Below are 19,607 nucleotides of genomic sequence, written 5' to 3' on the forward strand. Positions count from 1 at the left end.
TTCAAGTACTTGTATGTAGAATTAAAATGATTTTTAACAAAGTAATCTTCAGTGAAAAAAGTTTGACAAGAAAAAAACAAAACAAAAAAACACAAGATGTGTTTGTGAACAGTATGGCAACTTACAGCAAAGGTTAAACTTTCTCAAATGCAAATATGTTGGTACCCAAAGTAAGGTCTTGTCTCGAGGAATATACCTGTGAAATATGAAAGCCCTAGCAGCAACCATTGAATGGATATGGTAAAGGTCAAAGTTTTTTCAAAAGTATGTCAGAAGTCAAGGTCAAATGTCAAAATTAATGGTGCCCAAGGAAAGGCCTTCTCCCAAGAAATACAAAGGTGAAATATGAAAGCTGAAGCACCATTCGTTCAGAAGTTATTACCAAAGTTAAAGTTTTCCAAAGGTAGGTCAAACGCCAAGGTCAAAGGGTCAAAGTTGTTGGTATCATAAGAAAGGTCTTGTCACTAGGATTACATATGTGAAGTATGAAAGCTCTAGCACCAACCATTCAAAAGTTGTCGACAAGGTTATTGTTTTCCAAAAGTAGGTCAAACTCCAAGGTCAAAGGGTCAAAGTTGTTTATATCCAAAGGAAGGTTTTGTCACAAAGATTACATAGGTGAAGTCTGAAAGCCCTAGCACCAACCGTTCAAAAGTTATTTCCAAGGATAAAGTTTTCCAAAAGTAGGTCAAACTCTATGGTCAAGGTCAAAGGATCAAAGTTGTTTGTATCCAAAGGAAGGTCTTGTCTCAAGGATTACATATGTGAAGTTTGAAAGCCCTAGAACCAACCGTTCAAAAGTTATGGCCAAGGTAAAGTTTTTTAAAAGTAGGTCAAACTCCTAGGTCAAGATCAAAGGGTAAAAGTTGTTGGTATCCAAACGAAGGTCTTGTCACAAGGATTACACATGTGGAGTATGAAAGACCTAGCACCAATTATTCAAAAGTTATGGTCAAGGTTAAACATGTTTAAGTTTGATAAAATTTTGCAAAACTGGGTCAAACTCCAAGGTGGAGGTCAAAAAGTCAAATATGGTGGTACCCAAAGAAAGGTATCGTCACAAGGAATGCATATGTGAAATATGAAAGTCACAGCTCCAACCAATCAAAAGTTATGGGCAAGGTTAAAGTTTTTGCGGACAAACAAACAGACAGACAGACGGACGGACAGGGCAAAAACTATATACCCCCGAATCTTTGATACGAGGGCATAAAAAGAGGAAAACACCTAAACTCCAATGTTTGTGGGGGTGTGTGTGTGTGGGGTGGGGTGTCTAGGACAGATTATTTTTTCAATTTTTTTGAGGACAGATTATTTATTTCAAAAACTGCCTCTAGACTGCCCCCTCCCCCTTTAGAATCAAATGGTTGTTCCTTTGCATTGAAAATTGAAAAAAAAAAAAAAAAAAGAATTTACTGGACCCTGCAATATGTCTTTGTTTTTTATGTTTGTTTAGGCAATTTTTCGAAGATGGATTGGATGGGATGAAAAATATGTCATTAGAATACAATTTATGAGAACAAATTGAAAAAGGTTCGGGGAGGGGGGGAGGGGGGGTCCTGTCCTCAATATGCTCAAGCACCTGAGTTAAAGACGAAAGTTTGTGCGATTACTTATTTTCTAGATTTTGATATGAACCTGCATAAACCTGAATTTTCACATTAATCTTTTTGTTATTGTAAAAAAGTAATATTGGTTAAGACGTTTGCCTTCAGTTTCCCTCTCAAAAATCCGTATTTTGTCATCTTGTACATGTCCGGTTTTAATATTAGAGACTGGTTCGCTGTTTCCTTTTTGAGTTTGATGGCGTACAGTGTGTCCATTTCTAGAAAAGTAGCATGTAAAACTTTTAAAAGACATTTTCACGGCATTTAATAAAGAGAATGACTGACACAGAGGCCAAGGTTCATTTTCGAGTCATCCGATTCATTCACGAAGCTGGTAAGAATGTAATGTTTAACCTATATACACCGAGGAAAACTTCAGAACAAAGCTTTAAGATTTAATCATCTGTCTAGATCTACTTATGCATAAAATCATTTAAATATTTTTTTCATTTCCTATGAAAGTTAAGCCTGTAAAAAGTACTTTATTTAGCCAAAAACCCTACTGTTGCCTCGCATTGATAATTTTAGGTTGAACATTTTTTGCATGGTTTTATTGAGAAGTCTAGACTAGAAGTTGTTGTGCATATGACATCAGAGTACCACATGCCTATCAAACATTAACTCAAAAGTTGTCAATCACTAGCCAAAATTGGACATGATTAAATGTCTATAACTCTTAAATTATGCAGAATCAATGCAATTTGTGGATGCTTCCATTAAGTCAGTATATAGTCATTCATATATCATTTTTTAAAATTATGATAATCTCTAAGACTTAATCATCACAATGTTGAGGGAGGGTTCGAGTCTTATTCAATTTCATTTAAATGGCAGTAGCACCATTGAAAAATAAGTGGAAATGGATTGCTATTCACAATAAATCAGATGAAGTTTGCTTTCTCCTATGAACAACTGCCATCATGCTTTTTCAAAGGAAAACACTGAATTGTTTTTACCATACATGTACATAAAAATTGTGCTGTTTGGAAATTTCAATCATTTTTAGCATGAATAGAAACCTGATCCATTTATCTTTTTAACTCCCTGAAAGAGAAGATGTAGATGAAGCTATATTTTCAACAACGATAATAAGAAGTATTTTGGATGGCTTGCATATATATATATATATATATAGTTTTATGCAACTCAACAACAGATAAGACCTCATATACGATTTGCATTTGTTAATAATACATACTCTTAACATGAATCTCAGAGCCTTATTTTGTGACAAAAATAATACTGTTATTAATGTGTGAAATCTTCTCGTTTGTATTTTAGGATTACGGCTTCAAATGACCTCTGTTCCATTAGCTACAGCCTCTGTCATCTACCACAAGTTCTTCAGGGAGAATTCCCTCCAGCAGTATGACCCATATGTAAGTCACTAAGAATAGGTAGACAATTTTTTTTTACCTATCTCCATCAGTATAACCTTTCTGCATGTAAAGTCAACATTATTCAATTAAGAATCTTTTTCTTAATGTAAATGTGAGATAGAAGACTAAAATTTTACAATTGTAAATTAAGGATGTTCATGATAAGAAAAGATTAGCTAACTAGTTTTAATGATTAAGTTATGCAGAACTTTGAGGAATCATACCCCACTGAAATGCCCCCCTTAACCTTGTTTATTGATACATATACATGTGTTACCTAATGACCAAGGACTTGAAAGAAAATTTTTGTCAATTATAGAATATTTGCTGACTACTTGGTAGGTACAGACAGACTAACACAGATAATTTTTCCGGTGTTAATTTAATGTTAATATTACATTGCAGCTGATTGCGACCACAGCGTTATATTTGGCCGGGAAGGCAGAGGAACAACACATCAAAATAAGGGACATTGTCAATGTCTGTTACAGGTAATCTAAAAATTTAACAAAATTAAATATTAAATAAAATTTTAAATAACAAGGCTTTTTGGAGTTGTGATTGACAACATATACTGACATTTTAAAATTTTGACATGCCTGTGAGCAGCCCAGGTACCCATCAAATTTTAAAGAGACCAGTTGATAAGATTAAGATTTATTTCTTGGAAAGTTACAACATTATTTTGTACATTTGTATTCATACTAAAGTTTTGTGAACTTGCATTCCTTTTTAGCAGACATGAAAATATACCTTTGAAAATTGTAGTTCAGACTATATATAGTTAATAACCCCCTCCTTCCAAAAAAAAAAAAATCACCCTCTATCACCTTGTCAAAATCCAGTTAAACATTATATACATGTACTAGGATTACTAGATCTGTAATATGATTCATTCAAGTTAGCAAGATTGCAATTGGAACTTGTAAAGAAAGCAAATTTCATGTACAATGTTTGTTGAAACTAGACTACAAGTGACATATTGTCAAATTCTTTATCTGATAGTCTAGATCATAAGAGGACACTACTGTTTAATTCTTCGTATTATGTTCTAGGGCATTGCATCGCAGTAAGCCCCCGCTGGAGATGGGGGAAGCCTTCTGGTCTCTGAGAGACACAGTGGCCAACTGTGAGATGTTTGTTCTCAGAATGCTGCAGTTTAAGATCTCTTATCAGCACCCACACAAGGTATTTAAAACCATCCATGCAGGATCTAAAACATTTAAGGTTGTATTCAGACTTAGATACCAAAGCCAAACGTGCAGACCAAAAAAATTTGTGAATGTTGAGCAGAAGATAGACAAAAAGAAAGTGGATGGTCATTGGTGAGTGAAGATCTATGGGGAGTGATAACAGAGAGCAAAGAGAGACAGAGCAGAACTAAAGTGGAAAATGAATGTAAAGCAAATTGACAGAAAATGTGGAGTGAATGTAGAAATGGGTAGTGAAACATTTTTCGGGACTGAATGATACCCGTAATATGCTATACTGTAGATTCCTAAATATATGTGAGGAATTAATTACTGCCTAATTGTGCAAGAAGCACCACTCTCAGAATAAATTTACTTGGGCCATTCTTAAAAAAATTGTTTGTTTGGAATTGCCACCAGGAATGTTTCAGACCCAGGAGGGAGGGAGGGAAATTATTTTTTTTTCAAAATTAAAGTTAAATTAAAAATTGATGATAAAAGTCTCAATAAGGAATGAACACATTATTTTCTGCCTTTTTGTAAAGGGTATCTCCCATCAACCAGGAACCCAGTTTTGCTTAGATCCTACACTTATTAAGTGATTGGGTGACACATGTGGTAGCAGGCCAAGAATTGATTGAATAAAAAAAAATCTTCTTATTTTTGGTCAATAAAATTTTTCAAGGAGGGGTCATTTCAATGAGGCGGGAGGCAATTCCAAACAAACAATAATTTTATTTTGGCCTAGCTCCCTTTTATTTTTTTTTTTTTTTGGTGCAAAATCCATGTTAAGTTTCTTGATCAACCATCTGCTCGCAAGTTATTGTTCTCACAATATATTGTCTGAGAACAGTTTCGCAATATTAAGTAGTCACGTAAAATAAGGAATCTACAGTATTCCTTACTTTTAGTGAGTAATTAATAATGTTATGAAACGACTCCTAGTAGATGTCAAATGGTAAGAACACAACTGGACTTTTGGTTTTAGAGTTTTTATATGCATTTCATGATAATAAATTCCTCGTGTAAATTTAGGAATCTAGAGTTGTGGAATTTGAAAAAAAATACAGTTTATACTATATAATGATCTTACTTCATTGGAGAACTGACAGCCCTCCAACAGTTTAGTAGTTGTCCACCTGTTACTTTCTTTTTTAATAGTACAAATTTTTTTTTTTTTTTTCTTGGATAATGATGAATTGTTAATCAAAGTTTTGTCAGCACCACATTAACATACATATTGACTTGTATTTTAGTACCTTCTTCATTATCTCAAGTTCCTGAAGGATTGGTTTGAACCATATAAGTGGGAGACAACTCCTATAGCTCGAACTGCATGGACATTTCTGAAGGACAGTTACCATGGTAATTTGTGTCTACGTCACAAGCCCCAACACATTGCAGTGGGGTTAATCTACATGGCCCTGCAATGTCACGGTGTTGAGGTGCCACTACAGAGCAATGTGGCTGTGCCATGGTGGAAGGTAAAGTCACTTTATATCTTTGTTTTCAGAAATGCATGGAGAGGATTAAGCAACTATATGTTTGTAGCATTAGCTATTTTAGAAATTAAATACATTTTAAGAATATTTAATTTGTACGAGAATGGTGTTGAAGATATAGTTTAGTCTTGATTTATTCAAGAAGCTAAAGATGCAAGTTTGTTTTATTTTTTCAGTTCAAAATAGAGAACTGCAAAAAATTAAAAGGTTTAAACGTAATAAGCAAAAGAAAGGTGAACCTGAACCAGTGACATATATTTTATACATACATAAAATTACAATAATATTAATTATTAATCTTTGTAGACAAATTCACTTATTTGACACAAGGTTAAGTATTTTTAGCTCACCTCAACAAAGTTGGGGGAGCTTATGTAATACCCTCTGCATCGGTGTCGGCATCCCAGGTTAAAGTTTTTGGAGCAGTTTTCTTTTCAAGTACTTCTTTCTTTGCTCTATATTAATCAGAGATGCATGGAGGATGCTTCTAGTGTGTTTCATTGTACCAGTCAAGGTTTCAGATGCTGCAATTTCAGCTAAAGAATGACCAGGTTAATGCTTTTGGAGCAGGTTAACGTTTTTGGAGCAGGTTAAAGTCTCATTTCCAAGTAACTATAGGCCCTATATTGACCAAACTTGCATGGTTGATACATCTAAGGATGCACACTACTGAATTTGCCTCGCATCTGACCTACATTTTCCAGATGAGTGATCAGGTTAAAGTTTTTGGAGAAGATCTCATTTCCAAGTAACTATAAGCCCTATATTGATCAAACGTGCATGGATGATACATCTAAGGATGCACACTACTGGAATTGCTTCGGATGCTGGATCTGACCTACATTTTCCAGATGAGTGACCAGGTTAATGTTTTTGGAGCAGATCTCATTTCCAAGTAATTACATGTATAAGACCTACCTGAACCAAACTTGCATGGATGATGCATCAAGGGACGAACACTCTCAAACTTGTTTCAGATGCTGGATTTGACTTACATTTTCTGGATGAGTGACTAGTTTCAAGTTTTTAGATAACTCCATTCCTAAGTAACTGCAAGCCCTATCAGACCAAAATTGCATGAATGTTGCATCTACGGATGCACTCTACTAGATTATTAGTTTAGTGTGGGACTTTGCCTTACTTATAGACAACATTTGTTGAGGTGAGCTCTGTAATCTCTGATTACCTATGTTTTATATTTCAAATTGATTTTTTTTGCAATGTGTGATTTTGGTATAGGGTAAGAATATGACTAGGGGATATGTACAAATGTACATGTGCTTTACAACTTTCAATTAAAATTCACATAAATTGTCATTGCTTAGGTTTATTCTTTTTATCCCAGTGATACCACTACAGCAATAACATGAAAATATAAAAATGTTGTCATTACAATAACAACACTTGACATCTAGTTTGCCAACATTTGTTTGAGAAACATAAGAAAGTTTATCAGTGTTTTCATATGTTTTATCGCATAATGGCTTTCACAAGTTTCCAAACAGTGAAGCGCCCATCACTTCCCATGAATTTGTGAACTCCTGAGACCAGATTTTTACTCATAATCCATTTCCTCTCAGACCATCTGTGTTTTTTTGAATGACCCTCATATGTAAGAAATAAACAAAAAAGTTGTTTTGCCTCAGATTATGAAGTGATTGTATTTGTTGTTTGCTTTGTCCATGAACCTGTTGAAAGTCTGTATCTGCATTTATTACTTTGATTGACCCTAAGAGGATGAATGACTTGGCTATCTAATTTTCTGAAGCACTTGGATAAACATTTGTGATAAAGACAAGGTAAAGAAGTCAGGCTCTGGGATTAAGGAGGGTCACTGAAATGTACTAGTTATTGACCATGCAAAGGGATAACAAACCTACAATGTTCTCTCATCTTTTGAGGTTTGGTGTTTTTGAGTCCTAACTGAATTAGGAATTTTTAATGCACTTCCCAAATGCATTTGAGTGATTTAGAATCAGCCAAGAGACAATAAGTTAACAAGTGGAGAAGGAGATCGAAAGTAAAATATTTGTATTCCATTTAGTGTTGTCAATGAGTTAAGGAATCACTGTCTAGTTAGTAGAGTGTGCCAGGGCATCAACGATAGCTGGAAACGTGGGATAATTTGCATAACGGGCGAAGCCCGTTATGCATAAATTATCCCACGTTTCCAACTATCGTTGATGTCCCTGGCATACTCCACTACATGTAACTAGACAGTGATTCTTTATATTTCCATTTCATTGTGAAATAAAATTGTAAATTTAGATTTTAAAAATGTAGACTAATAGATTTAAATTACACGAGGCCTCACCTGTCAATTTCAGTAGTCCCCGCCCACTGACGTCAAACACAAAGACAGCCGCACGAGAATTACATGCATATTATGCCTCCTTAGAGTCGGACACAAAGACAGCCGCACGAGAATTACATGTATATTAGGCCTTCTTAGCTTCTGACCTTTCGCTTGGCGAAATTTGCATTCCGGTAGAATGATCAAGAAATCAACGCAACTAACTTTCAAAGAGTTGTCACAGAGAAAACAAATAGGAATGGAAATATTGTTAAATAAATGTGGAATAGAATTAACAAATATCCAAAACAATTAACCATCATACAGTGTATTTTGTTTGAGATAAAAATTGCCCTTTTTGAGTGAGATGCAAGAAAAAAAATTATTCAGAAGAAATTGCAAATAAAGTGCATATGCAGTGCATTAATATTTGTTTATACCAGTATTTAAAAGATAAGACAAATACCCGTATAGAAATCTTGAAGAATTAACATATTTTACAGTATCTGTTCAGTTTTTACCTTGAGCAAAGATAATGAGGCAAAATGATTTAATAAATCACCAGAGAAACTAAGTACTTGATCAGAAAAGTACACTGTAAAAATTGTGCTTAGGAAATAAACACTTCCATTACGTGTTTAGATCTAAACATGTTTGATTTTGTGTTTAACAACTAAACACTTGAGTCTTAATGTATTTAAAATCTATACGCGTTTAGATATTGAACATGTTTTTTGTTTTAAATTCGATCAAGTGCAGAGTTATCTTCCCGGAAATGATATATATTTGAACGTTTATAAGCGCGGTTGTCGAAACAAAGAAAGTCACAACAAAACAGTTTACGATATTTTCAAGGAAACTGGTGAGAATTTGAGTGACAGTGATCGCAGAAATAGTGAAATACACATGAAAGGATTCTTGTTACTTCTATAGAGGGTATGTATGCTTTTGTTTAAATAAAATTTACATGAAGAGCAAGGTAAACAACATTGCTTTTTATATCCAGGATGTCTTTGGATGCCATATCATGTTTTCACTAATGAGAGTAAATATTGAATCTAAAGATGCATAAATATCGATTAAAACATTTTTATTATATGCTCAATAGTTAATGTAAAACTTTAGCATGTTTAGTAATGAGCACATACTGCTACTTAAATGCAACGTATGTTCTTTCTTACAGGTTCAGTTTATTGGATAGCCGAGAGAAGGAACTTCATAATGGATGTGGAAGATGGATTATACATACTGCCATAGAAAATACTTTCAAGATTATCCAGATACTCTGCTGTTTTGTTTACATCACGGAGGATTTAAAATAGTGAACCGTATTCCATCACATTGTAAGAAGCACACCATACGTTTGTACCTGGAGTCTAAAGACTGTATTGTATATTGTAAATACAATATTAACTTTGTATTGTGCTACTGTCTTAAAATGCAGACAATTCAACAACTGGGTGTTTCTAAGTCTTTAGATGCAAAAAGGATGATATGTCAAAACTTCTGTAAGACTGTACAAAAAATGAAAAACATTCACAGGAGAAAAGAGTTCCGCCGAACGATGATTCCGTGAGAACACTTTACTGTGTGTTAGGTTTTTTTTTAGCATTTTAATATGATGTTTATAACTAAATAAAACTTATAATGGACACGCCTGTTATATTTTCAGTTTTCTTGCAGATCCTTGTTTAAAACATTGAAGTGTTTAGGTTCTAAACGCAAATCTAAACTGTTAAGAATTGTGTTTAAAATCTAAACATGTAAGCATTTAGGTTCAAAACACTTTCCATTACGCGTATTGAAATTAAACATGTTTAGAATTTAAACGCATTAAAAAAAGTGTGACAAGCTTGTGTTTAGAAATGTGTCTATCATCTAAACACATTTTTTACAGTGTAAATGTGTAACTATACTGAAAGGAAAAAGAAACGCAGGATAATATAATATGCGAAATATTTTTGACTGCGTGGCCAAAAATTATGAAAACTGGTCAGAGGTATATCTTGGTTACTGTACTAAAATCGGTGTTCAAAATTACTCAACCGTGAAATGTATGACGTCACGTAGGGAAAGTGGTAAAAAGCCAGAAACATGTGCATATTCATGATGACAAGTTTGTTAACACATTTTATAGCACCACTTGATGCACTGGAGGTATACACATGATTTTTCCATATTTACAGACAATATGATTTTCTTGCAATCATGTTATGGCTGATGAAAGTTCCATTCGGTCAAGTAATTGAATTGCTTAATTGAAAAAAAAGCAACAACATGTTGCTGTGCCGTTTGTTATTAGTTTTTTCCACAAAAGAACATTTTATTCGTTGTCAGAGAGGAACTGGAATGGTTTCCAACCAACCGTGACAATGACGTTGGCGTGTAACAAAGCCACTTCAAGATGGGGCTTTTCATCCTGCCACCCGTGTAATCGCTTCGGTATTACCACTGAAACCGAATAAATACAGTAGGTAATCATAGTCGTTTATATTCACCCTAAAACTGAAAGAAACCAACTGCTCTATTTTGGTCCGTGTGCTTGTCAACTTTACGTCGGTGTAACTCTCACTCACCTAATTTTTCAGCATGTTCACTCCAGGGAAAATGTAGCCAGTTTGTCAAAACTTTCTCGCAAACATTCGCATTTACCAAATCAAGTGGCCTCCATAAATTCTATTTCTTTCTCTAGACCGTCACGGTAGCTCAGTCGGTAGAGCACTTGCTCCGTGATTCGAAGATCGTGCCTTAAAATCACAGCCTCGACTGACCTAAGTCGATAAAAAAAATAGGTAGCAACTGTTCCTTTGCCAAGCGCTCGGCACTTTGAAGTGAAAGTTCTGGGTCCTTCGGATGAGACCTTAAAAACCGAGGCCCCGTGTCACGGTAGGCGTTGACACGATGGTCCTGAGTGCCGAGTAAAGGTCTAAATATGAAGCCCTTCACCGGTATATGATGACGTCTCTATAAAGTCTATATGAGTGAAAAATTCTCGAACGGGAAGTAAAACAACATTCATTCAATCAATATCATTCTCTAATCGAAAATCTGCGGGATATCTAAACGGTAGGTTTTGCATATAGGTCCCCCTCTACTCTCATCCAACTAAGGGTCTGTCTTGTCGGAAGGGTTAATTAATATCTCTATGAGAAAGATAAATGCACAGATGAACTCCAAGTAGAGGAGAATCAAAGCTGTGAGAGATGCCCAAGGAAAATAATGAAAATTTTCATTTTCACTTTCGGGGGTACCGTCATATGAATTTCAATAACTCATGAATTATCACTCAAAATCAATTGAGATTTTAGTAAATTGTTGATTAAAGATCGATTTAAATATTGGGTAACAATATTGAAAAATACTTGTGGGAAAAAAGCTTTAATTCACTTTAAAAGTTTACCCTGCGTTTCTTTTTCCTTTCAGTATAGTTAAAAACATTCATCTGATTTAACAACAATAATTCCATTGGATGGATTTAAAGGACATTATCTTGGACATTCATCTAGTCAAGAATTTCTTGAAACAAATCTGCTAATTTCTTGAGAATCGGTTATTCTAAACTTCTGCTTGACTACTTCTTGTCAAACTTTTTCAATGGTCGAAGTGATGTGGTGTTGAAAATGAATTTTTAAAGCATTATATAATTTATATTCATCCTTGTAAGAATGATCATTCTTAGAATGATATATACTGTCAGATCCTCTGATGAGTGATGAGTATAAAAAATAGCAAAGCCATTTAATAAGTTGTACAAATGAAAAGCTCCTAAACTAATCAGTATCAGATATATAGAGATTATAATTTGTTCAGGACATAATTTTTGTTGGCCAACTTTAGGAGATATACATGACTACTGGTTAGGGGTGTACAATATGTCTTCCCATTCCATTCAATTTCATGGAACCTCTTCTCTTTAATATAAAATTTTGCTGTAATTAAAGAAATCTTATTTATGATTAAAATGCACACAATTTCAGCATACCTTGTGGGGTAATTAAAATTTGACAGAAATGGCCATTGAATTCATTTATAAATCTCAGTGAGAGTTAAGGGTACATACCACACACAAAAATTGTATGCATGAATTGATATATATTTTTTGACTGATTATGAATGGAAATGACATAAATAATCAATCCCTAAAATATAAAGAAATCGTAAGATTCTTTGGTGAATAGATATTAAGCCACTTTGTATCGTTTTCTATGTAATTCTGTACAAAATTTTGCACATATTTTTAACATTGTGACAAAATCTTACAATATTCTCCCACTTTACCCAGAAAATATCATTCAGGTGACCTATTTGGATATCAATCGATGAGAAATATTGCTGATTTCTGAAAAAAGTTTGTTTGACATAATTGTGTTATTTATCCTTATCAAACAAGGAACCTTGCTCACTTTTTATTCGAATCTAATTTTAGGTGCTCACTGACGACATCACTGATGATATCATTAAAGACATCATAGAAGTTGTTATATGGACATATGACATAGAAACTATGGCAACGACATGAGGAACTTGTACAAGAGGGGAGAATGCATTGTGCGTGTGAAAGGGAAATCTGAAGATCATTTGTTATTGACCTGTCCAACTGTTCAACATGTTCATAATGTTTACCATGCAACATCATTGAACTGAACTAAAAGGAGTTCATCTTGGAAAGACATTTTAAAAATCTTTTTAGAATAAGTTTTTTCTGTAATATGGAAGTAAATGTGACAGTTTTGTTTATAGGTCTTATTTGTTTTCAAAAAAAAAAATGTTGACATAGAATGAAAATATTTTTAATATTTCTGAAATATATTTCAGTTGCTGCAGAGGAACTGACGCATTTCATATGTTTTTACTCCATTTAATTTAGATGTATATTTTGCATTGTTTCTAAATATAATACAAGTATTAGCTTTCCTAAAAAGCTTGTCTGACTTGAGTAAATTTATTTTTACGTGAAGAATCAAGAAAAGTTAAATCCAGTGTAATCAACATGACTCTGCATGAGTCATGAAATGAATTCTTTTGCTAAGAAACAAGAAAAGCTCAAATCAGTGGCATCAACTTAAAACTTGGACATGAATTTATTCTATATACACTATGTTACTTGAAATTTCTTTTTTTTTCATGGACGTAGGAATCGGGGACGTAAGGGGGGGGGGGGGGGGACCGTGCCCCACAATAATTTTGCCGATTTATACATAAATGTAGCTACTTTATGCTTGTGTCCCCTAAATCATGTAAATATTAACTTCTGCTAACTGTTTTATGCTCTATAAGGAATTTTTACTTGATAGTGTCTACCCTTAACTGAAAATTTCTTAAATTTCTTCCAACGGGCCTGTTCATGGATACAAAGATAACCAGTGCTTTTGAAAGAAAAGGTTACAACACTTAAAATCTGAACATCAATTGGTGAACAATTTTGATAATTAAGAATTTTTTTTTATAAAAAAGAAAAATAAACGTGTTACAAATGAGCTAACATCTTTACAAAAAAAATTGATGCCTGGATTGGTATGTATTTTGGGCCTATTTTTGTTGTAAATGATGAAAAAAAGTAATTAAAAAAATTCTAAAATCTTAAGAAATTGTAAACCTACTTTGATGTTCAAAATTCTACCTTTCTGCAACCATCCTTATTAATCTATACAAATCCTTATCTCTTCAAATTCCATTATTGTGGAACTTTGAATGAAAAATTAAAAACTATGCGGTTAAACTTGTTCATTTTACGCATCTAAACAGGACTCAACTTGTTATTTTCAAATTTTGGGATAAAGGTTTGTTTGTATCATCTGTCCTTAAGCAAAAGAATATTCAACATATTTCCTTCACTTTGATATTTTTTTAACTATGAATAAATTAAACGTCTGCAAGTTATGAATATGCGTAGATTTATAAAAATTCTAAAGGTAGAGAGACTTGGTATGAATTGAAAATAAACATCCATTAGTTAATCTAATAAAGATAATCAACAAGTGTTGACTTGACCAGCTTCATTCCTTCTGTTTTGCTGGAATGAATGATGCATTCGAGAATGGCCAAATGTTATGCAACCTCTAATGTATAATGTGATAATAATGACATCAGTGGCAATGCTCTGGATTGTTTGGGTGTTTAGCATGTTTGCTCTCCAATTGATAGTTAAGATAGTATGAAGTTTCCAAGATCAAGTTATCACAAGAATTCTATTGAACGACTTGACTAACAAGACTTGGCTAAATCTAGCACTGTCTGACGCCATGACGTCAGACAATTATCTTCTTGTGTTCAGAAACAATAAAAAGTTTTAAGAAAGAAAATTGCTGTTGTCCACTTTTATCATACATAAAAATTCAGATTACACATGGTAAATGTTTGTTATTGGTCCCCAGAGCCATGACTGAAGTAGAAAATATTTAGGTTGTAGATGAAAAACTCTAATCCATTCTCAGTTATTTTTTTTGGTAATTTTGATGAGCCAAGCAGTAACTTAAAACAGTCAGATTCCTAAAGTGGTTTGGTTGTTGGGCAAGATCTCCTCCAGGTATGATTGTTGAGCAACCTAGTACAAGACACACATAGAAAATGATGCAGGTGACTTAACTTTATATATTTGTATCCAGAATGCTCAAACACTTGTGTCTTGTTACAATTTATTTACTCTTTGTAAGCACAATAAAGTTTTAGCTCACCCGAGTCCAAGGCTTGAGTGAGATTTTCCGATTGAAGGGTGTGTGACGGTACATATTGTCGTTTTGTACATAATGTCGTCGGCGACAATATGTACCTACCCTCACTGCACGTATTGTCGTCCATCGGTACATATTGTCGTCGGCGACAATATGTACCAAGCCGAGCCTTATTTTCCTCCTGCATAATGGACGACGAAATGTACAGTCAAGCACCAGCACAAATTGTCGTCGGCGACAATATGTACAGTCAAGGTCGGCATATATTGTCGTCCATATATTGTTCTAACGAATATTTACTTGAACGGAAGGAGGCAGACAGCATTACTTGCATTAGTGTAGGGAAAAAACGTTTTGGTCAGAAAATTGTGTCCAGGATTGATGTACATCACTATGACATGTCAAGTTACCGTAATTCTTGAGATATCTGATAAATCAGCTTATTATATACTTGGAGATTGAATACATGTATTAGTTTTTTTGTTCAGTAGTAATGATTCTTTGAAAATTATTTTTTTGCGTTTTTGTGCGGCTACAATAGGTGATCAAAGTTTTTCATAGAATAATTAGAAAAAATTCTTTCAATTTTTTTTTTCAAGAAGTACTGGGTCAGAAGAGATGATACTTAAGTGAAAGCTTCGTTACATAGCGTACGTTCAATTTTGAGGTTCTGGCACGAAAAAGATCCCTCAATGCTCAATGACCCTGAGTGCTAAGTAAAGGTCTAAATTTGCAGCCCTCCACCGGCAAGTGGTGACGTCTACATGCGAATGAAAAATTCTCCAGATGGACATTATTACAACAAACAAACAAGCCAAAACGAAATCAATTTTGTTCAAATCATGACCCCAGGGGGTAGGGTGGGGCCACAATGGGTGATCAAAGTTTTACATAGGAATATATACAGAAAATCTTTAAAAATCTTCTAAAAAGAAAACCAGACAGATGTAGCACCGGCGTCCCCCCCCCCCCCCCCCGTGGTTTGTTTTTTTCTTCTCTACTTTGGTAATCTCTGTTTGTTTAACTTGTGTATACTCTCATTTTATTGCACAGGTAAACTTTCATATTAAATAATTTACTTAACATATATAGTAACACACCTTTACATACAAATGACTTTTTAAATTTTTTTGCTTGTCAAAAAAATTCCGACCCCCCCCCCCCCCCCATCCGTTCTGAAATTTCTGGATCCACCACTGAGATCAGCAGTAGGCCCGTGATTAGTGATGTCTATATGGAAGCATCCTCAGGTAGCGGAGATTCAAACCAGGCCTAGGGTGGGGTCACAATGGGCGATCAAAGTTGAACATAGGAATATATGGGAAAATCCTTCTCATATCTTCTCAAAAACAGCAAAGCAATGATTAGTCAATGAATATGTTTATGGATTGATTGATTTTTATTGTTTAAGGCCGAGTCGGCATTATTTCAGACATATTTCGGCGATCAAATTAAATGTATATGACCATTTTTGAAGTTTTTGGTTTCTCTGGCCATATTTATATGGAATGTTGCCGTGCATTGTCATGCGACATGTTCTGATGGACGGCAATATGCACAGTGAGGGTAGGTACGCAATGTCGCTGGCGACAATATGAACAGGACGACAAAATGTACCGTCACAACCAAGCTGCATGAAATAGCATACGAAACACGTCAGTGTGATTCACACACCAATTATATATTAGGAATGACTCTAATTCTTGGCCAAATTATTCGAGTATAACCTGGTTTGGGTCAGTTTACGCTTTATAATCCGCGAAGCGGATTATAAAACAGCGTAAACTGACCCAAACCAGGTTATACTCGAATAATTTGGCCAAGAATTAGAGTTATTCCTTATAATTTAATTTTAAAATCATTAAATAACTATGGGTGTAAAATTTCGTTACTTTTTATTAGTTCAAATTTGCCGCTCAATAATACACCCATAGTAACGGAAGTAACGGAAGTGATGGGAATCGAGGGGAGGTTAAAACTGATACATAGGCCTAGCAGCCATGTTGTTTGGTTACATGTGGTAAGATCGAATTATTGTTTGAAATTAAAGGTACATTTATTAAATCTGGAATTTTCCATGAATCCCGAGGACTGGAAACGAGAGGATTGTATGGATACAGATGATTCAGCTGGTTGTCAAGGGGGTGTGTCCCCATACCAAACAGGTTATACAGAAATAATTTGTGTTCCTTTTTGGATATTAACCAATCAGAGGCTAGAATACAAACAAAATTAAATTATATTCACAAAACTACCAAAAAACAACAAAAGAAATCTGTAAGCAACAATATCTGTGGGGTTACAATATGTACAGTGAGGGTGAGGCACATAATGTCGCCAGCGACAATTTGTACATCTGTAACTCTCAGCCGGCGACAATATGTACCGATGGACGACAATATGTGCAGTGATGGTAGGTACATATTGTCGCCGACGACAGTATGTACAAAACGACAAAATGTACCGTCACAGGGTGTTCAGTGTCCGTCTGTCTTTTGATGTGTGTTGTTTGTAAACTTTTCACATTTTAGACTTTTTCTCAAGAACTACTGGACCAATTTCAAGCAAACTTGCCTTACATCCTTGGGTGAAGGGGATTCAAATATGGTCAAATGAAAGGCCACACCCCTTTTTCAGGGAATTTCGTGAAAATTTAATGATGTTTTAAAAATCTTCATAAGAACCACTGGGCCAGAAAAGATGAAACTTATGTGAAAGCTTCATTTCATAAGGTAGATTCAAGTTCGTTCAAATAATACCCCCAGGGCTAGAGTGGGCTACAACAGGCATTCAAAATTTTAAATAGGAATATATAGGAAGAAACTTTCCAAGTCTTTTCAAGAACAGCAAAGCCATGATTATTAGTCATACATGTATTTATATCATGGAAGCATCCACAGGTAGTGTAGATTCAAGTTTGTTCAAATCCTGACCTCCAGGAAATCTGGGGAGGGTGGATTAGGTGATCAAAATCTTACATAGGAATACATGAGAATTTTTATAAACCTCAAGAACAGCAGAACCATGATTAATAAAATTTATATGGAAGCATCTCCACGTCATGTATATTCAATAAATGTGAAGATAACGAACAGTAATACATGTATAAGATAGTGGGTCATCTGTTGTCCTTGTGCTTCTCGACCTGTCAGCTGCATTTGATGTCATTGACCATCGTATCCTATTGGATAGACTCAATGCAGCGTATGGAATAACAGGTGGAGCTTTAAGTGGATTCAATCTTACTTAGAAAATCAACGTCAAACTGTGTCAATTAACTCTCTCAAATCCACCGAGCGAGTTTTTTCTTTTTGGCTTCCCCCAAGGGTCTGTTCTGGACCTTAACTCTACTGTTTGTTTTCCAAACCTATTGGGGCCATCTGTCACAACATGGAATGTACTACCACTGTTATGCAGACGACTCGCTAATTTACCTCGTTATTAGACCATTGGAAGGGTGGAATGATTATTTTTCAAGATTAGAAGCGTGTATAGTAGATAGTAGTTCATTGATGGCTACAAACTTGTTGAAACTTAACAAGGACAAAAACGGATTGAGCTTATTACTCTTCTCTTCCAAACATTATACAGCAAACATTCCACTACACCACTTTAAGGCTGGAGAAAACATTTCTGTTACATCGCTCTTCAAGAACCTTGGTGTTTATTTCGATTCCCATCTACCGTCAGAGAGTCATGTGTCATCTATTGTGAAGATTAGTAATTAGTAATAATATTAGTAATATTGCACGAATTCGCCATCTCATTACAACGGAGGCATGAAAGACTCTTGTCAATGCACTAGTTTCATCAAGTCTTGATTATGTCAACTCTCTTCTGTTTGGAATCAACAGGACCACTTTGGACCGCTTACAGGAGGTACAGAACACCGCGGCAAGACTTCTCTCGAGAACATCAACGCGGAAGCATATTTCCCCTGTCCTGGTGGAGCTGCACTGCATAGCTTCCGGTCCAGTATCGACCACAATTTAAGATATCGGTGCTTACCTACTACACCCTGTTTGGATATGATCCTTTATATCATTGAAGTTTATAAGCCAGCTCGATCACTAATCACTAAGATCAGAAACATCAGTAAGGCTTGTACCAGAAGTTCGCACTATGATTTATTGAGAACGGACTTTAAGTTGGGCTGCCTCCAATTTATGGAATGAACTTCCGACAGACATAAAATTTGCTCAAAATGTGGATGTTTTTTAAAAAACTGCTAAAACACTTTTTGAAGATTGCTTTTTCTGAGTTTTAAACCCCTATTTTTATTTTTTAAAACTATCTCAAGTACTTTTTTCGTAATCAAATCATGAGGCTATCTCCTTTGTATCTTTTTTATTCTTTAATGTTATTAATACTTGAGTAATTTTTTGTAATGTAAATATTTGATTTTACTATTTTTATTTAACTTTGCTTCTTCTTGTATGTCTCTGCATTTTTATGCATCTTTCTTTTTCTTTTTTAAAGCTTTAATTACTATCCTGTACATTTATTCTAGTATAATCTTATTGTTAAGTGCCTTAGAGTAATTTTTATTATATAGGATGCCCTACAAATGTTTTATATATGTATTTACAATCTGGCACAAGTCCAATTAAACAATGCAGATTGTGAACAGAGCAGACATAGACCTCTGAAAACCGAGATGGGATCAGGTGCCATGGATGAGTGAGCATCCGCTGTCAAACATGCCATGTGCTCCTTATCATGTTTGAGTAAATGGAAAAAAAATTGTAGACAATTCATTGTGGACAAAATCAATGGTCTAACAATTTGTATGAAAGAATCAGTCAACATTTGACTTAGCAATACGTTGTATTTGCAAATAAGGTCATTGTATTGACCATAGAATTGAGATATGTTAACTTTTCATGAGATTGTTGATATCTTTGTATCATCAACTTATTTGTTGGTAGTATGCCTCTTTTTAGAAATTGATAATAAGTAGAATAT

The 19,607-nt window shown here is 34.6% G+C and overlaps 1 protein-coding gene across 1 annotated transcript; it reads left to right on the forward strand.

Moving 5' to 3' along the window:
• The first annotated feature begins 1,806 nt into the window (after window positions 1-1,806).
• Window positions 1,807-12,706, forward strand: LOC133187818 (cyclin-Q-like). Its single transcript, XM_061323218.1, has 6 exons — window positions 1,807-1,941; window positions 2,889-2,986; window positions 3,392-3,477; window positions 4,042-4,174; window positions 5,433-5,660; window positions 12,398-12,706. Exons 1-6 carry the CDS (start codon window positions 1,884-1,886, stop codon window positions 12,488-12,490), a joined length of 696 nt encoding a protein of 231 aa, XP_061179202.1. The 5' UTR covers window positions 1,807-1,883; the 3' UTR covers window positions 12,491-12,706.
• The last annotated feature ends 6,901 nt before the right edge of the window (window positions 12,707-19,607 follow it).

The sequence above is a fragment of the Saccostrea echinata genome, unplaced genomic scaffold, assembly GCF_033153115.1.
Source record: "Saccostrea echinata isolate AGI-Se365-2 ecotype Australia unplaced genomic scaffold, CSIRO_AGI_Sech_v1 ptg000015l, whole genome shotgun sequence".
NCBI classification, from domain to species: domain Eukaryota; kingdom Metazoa; phylum Mollusca; class Bivalvia; order Ostreida; family Ostreidae; genus Saccostrea; species Saccostrea echinata.